Source organism: Fonticula alba (genome assembly GCF_000388065.1).
Source record: "Fonticula alba strain ATCC 38817 unplaced genomic scaffold supercont2.2, whole genome shotgun sequence".
NCBI classification, from domain to species: domain Eukaryota; order Rotosphaerida; family Fonticulaceae; genus Fonticula; species Fonticula alba.
Window position 1 is genome coordinate 1,566,498 of NW_009242972.1, and position 3,630 is coordinate 1,570,127.

General features: G+C 70.5%; 1 protein-coding gene across 1 annotated transcript; it reads left to right on the plus strand.

The window, feature by feature from the left end:
* Window positions 1–1,313: 1,313 nt before the first annotated feature.
* Window positions 1,314–3,630, plus strand: H696_01367 (hypothetical protein). The gene is made up of 3 exons (XM_009495261.1): window positions 1,314–1,355; window positions 2,114–2,539; window positions 2,639–3,630. Exons 2-3 carry the CDS (start codon window positions 2,126–2,128, stop codon window positions 3,620–3,622), a joined length of 1,398 nt encoding a protein of 465 aa, XP_009493536.1. The 5' UTR covers window positions 1,314–1,355; window positions 2,114–2,125; the 3' UTR covers window positions 3,623–3,630.

A 3,630-nucleotide genomic window follows, 5' to 3' on the forward strand; every position in this document is an offset into this window, starting at 1 on the left:
CGTTTGCCGCAAGCGACCAAACGGCCCGGCCTTCGTTGGCGGAGGTCCAGGCAGACGGGGGGGAGGGGGGGGGGGCAAGAACTTGCGGGCCGGGGCAACAACCCCCCAACGGACTCCCGCCCCGGGGTGGCGGCCGGGGCCAAAGGGGGGGGGGGGCCGGCGGCGGGGCGGGACACACTGGCCTTGTTACAATAAAACCTAGTTGCCCTCGGGCTGGGGCTCGGGTGGGCCCCTCTCCTCCGGGGCGCCTCTAGTGCGCGGGGCGATGGGCAGCGCGAAACGCAAGGGACGGGGCACGTGCGTGCGCGAGTGCGCGCGCGCTCGCGACCGGCCTCTGTGTACGCCGAACGAGGCGTGCCCGTCGACGCCCGGCGCACGTAACCTGAAGGTAGGCAGCTGGCCCGGGTCCGGGGGGGGGGGGGGGAGGGCGCAGGGCCGCGAAGTGCCTCCCCCCGGTACGCTGGCGAGCTCGACCCGCGTCCGAGCCTTCCGCGCACCAGATGGTAGACGGGGCCGGGAACACAGCCGGGGGCCGTGCCCGAGAAGGGGCGGGATGATTTAAACATATATTGGTCAGGCTTATTTAATGGGCCTTTGGGTGGGCTATGAATCATCCCCGGCGCCGGGCCCTGCCACGCCCGGGCACGCGCATGTGTGCACAACGGACGATGGGGGGCGCACCAGGGAGCAGCGGGGGACCAGGACTCCGCGCGCGCGCGCGCGCGCCCCTCCCCCTTGGGCCTTTTTTAGGGTGTGGGCATTTGCCCGCCCAACCCTCCTGCCGCGGACGGGCTCTCTCCCCCCCCCCCGCTCCCTGGCCGGGGCGAGCCGGGGCACCCGGGCGCGGCGCACGGTGCGCGGCCCCGGACGCCGGCGAAGACACACACACGGACGCCGGCGTGCTGGTTGTCCCCCGCCCGCGCCCCGCGTCCGTTAGATGTAGAGGCGCACCAGTCGCCGGGGGCAGGGGCCCGGGACGCGCCGGGGACATGCTGGGCGTGGCGTCACACCCCGGCGGTGTGGGCGGCTGGCGCCTGATGGGTTGTTGTCCTCTCCAGCCCGTCCCCCGCCCCCCCCCCCTCCCGCGACGTGCCAGCTCCGCGGACCTGGACGCGGTATCTGGCGCAAGAGCACGGGGGCCCCCGGCCAGCGGGCCGGGGTGGCTGTCTGGCGCCGACGCACCCGCACTCGCACCCGCACATGCACTCGCGCCCGCTTCTCGCGGTGCCGCCGGGCGTCGAGGGCCGGCGGCGGGGGGGACCTGAAAAACCACCGGAGCCTGGGCTCGCCGGCTGGTCTGGCTTCCAAAAGCCTCCCTCTCCGCGTTTCCCCTAACCTGTGATTGGCTTTTGGTCGTGCGTACCCCGCGTGCCCTTCGTCAAGACTCCCCCCTCCCCCCTCTCTGTTCCCCCCCCCCCCCCCCCCCCCCCCCCCCCCCTCCGCCTCCCCCTCCGCCTCTGCCCCCCTTCCCCTCCCCTGTCCACACCTTCGCCCCTGCCGCCCTGCTGCTGGCCGCGCTGTAGGGCTGTTTGGCCCGCGTGCTCCATGCGCATGTGTATTCCACGTACACGCACGTACGTGCGCGCACACACATATGCACTGAGCTCCCGAGGGTGGACCTCCTGCTGAGGTCCCTCCTCTGCCCTGGTCTCTTTGCACCGATGCGCCGCGCGTGCGCCCGCACGCCCCACGCGGCAGCCGCGCCGATGCGTCCCTCGGCCCGGCGGCCGGCCGGCCGGCCCGCGGCCTCCTCCGGTCAGGCTGCCGAGCGCCGGCGGTCTGGCGTCCTGGCTCGACCACCTGCCCAACCGGCCAGCCAGCTTACCTTACCGCGAGCGGCTGACTGGGAGGCCGGGCTCGCGCTTGCTCCCCCCCCCCCCCCCCCCCCCCCCCTGCTCCACGCACATCCAGCCCATGGCTCCATGCGGCCCTCTCCCTCCCTCCTCCCTCCTCCTTCGCCGCCTTCGCCGCCTGGTCTCCTCCTTGTCCTCCCACCCCCTGTGCTGCCCGCCCTTGCCGAGTCCCCTAACACCGCGCCGCCTCCCCCTTGCGACTCTTCACCCCTGCCACCCATCCGTCCACCCGCGCCCCGCCCCCCCCCCCCTACAAGCAGAAACCCAACAAGATGCTTTCCGCCGCCACCACCCGCCTCACCAGCGCCTCCGCCCGCCCCCTGGCGCGCATGTTTGCCACGCAGACCGCCGCCTCTCTGGCCGGCCCGGAGACCCGCATGACCACCCTGCCCAATGGTCTGCGCGTGTGCACCGAGAACAACGGCTCCGAGACCGCCAGCGTTGGTGTCTGGATCGACACCGGCAGCCGCTACGAGACCGAGGAGACCAACGGTGTCGCCCACTTCCTGGAGCACGTGTCCTTCAAGGGCACCCACAAGCGCACCGGCCCCAGCCTCGAGCTTGAGATCGAGAACATGGGCGGCCACCTGAACGCCTACACCGCCCGCGAGCAGACCGCCTTCTATGCCCGCGTGTTCAAGAAGAACGTCCCCCAGGTCATGGAGCTCCTGTCGGACCTGCTCCTCGTGCGTGCTTCTTCCCCCTCCTGGCGCGTCGCTCGCGCCCCGCCTTCTGTTCGCCTCCTTCTGACGCTGACGGCTTTGCTGTCCCCCCCCCCCGCACAGAACTCCAAGTACGAGGACCGCCACATCGAGAGCGAGCGCTCGGTCATCCAGCGCGAGCTCGAGTCCATCGAGGCCGACAAGATCGAGTACCTCAACGACCTGCTCCACTCGGCCGCCTACCAGTGCCACCCCCTGGGCATGACCATCCTCGGCTCGTCGGAGAACATCAACTCCATCTCCCGCGAGGACATCCAGAACTACGTCAAGAACAACTACACCGCCTCGCGGATGGTGGTCGTCGGCGCCGGCGGCGTGGACCACGACGAGCTGGTCAAGATCTCTGCCGACGTCTTCGCCGGCCTGCCGGACGTCGTGGACACCAAGCCCGCCCTGGTCAAGCCGCGCATCATCGGCTCGGAGATCCGCGTCCGCAACGACGAGATGCCCTACACCTATGTCGGCCTGGCCCATGAGGGTGTCAGCCACACCAGCCCGGACTACTTCCCGATGATGATCGCCCAGAGCATCCTCGGCTCCTGGGACCGCAACATCGCCGGTGGTGCCAACGTCTCCTCGCGCCTGGCCCGCCGCTTCGCCGTCGACGAGCTGGTTTCCTCCTTCGCCGCCTTCAACATCTGCTACCAGGACACCGGTCTCTTCGGCCTGCAGATGGTCACCGACAACAAGCTCCGCCTTGATGACCTGCTCTACAGCGCCCAGTATGAGATGGTCCGCCTGTGCCTGGACATCACCCCGGAGGAGGTCGAGCGCGCCAAGAAGCAGTACCTCACCTCCGTCATGAACGGCCTGGACAGCAACTCCCTCATCGCCGAGGACATCGGCCGCAGCGTCCTCTCCTTCGGCCGCCGCCTGCCCCCGGCCGAGCTTGTCGCTCGCGTGTCCAGCGTCACCGTCCAGGATGTCCGCAATGCCTGCATGGAGCGCATCTACAACCGCGACCCGGTCCTGGTTGGTATTGGTGCCATCGAGGGTCTGCCCGAGTACAACCGCGTCGAGCGCGCCACCGCCTGGCTCCGTTACTAAGTGGCGGG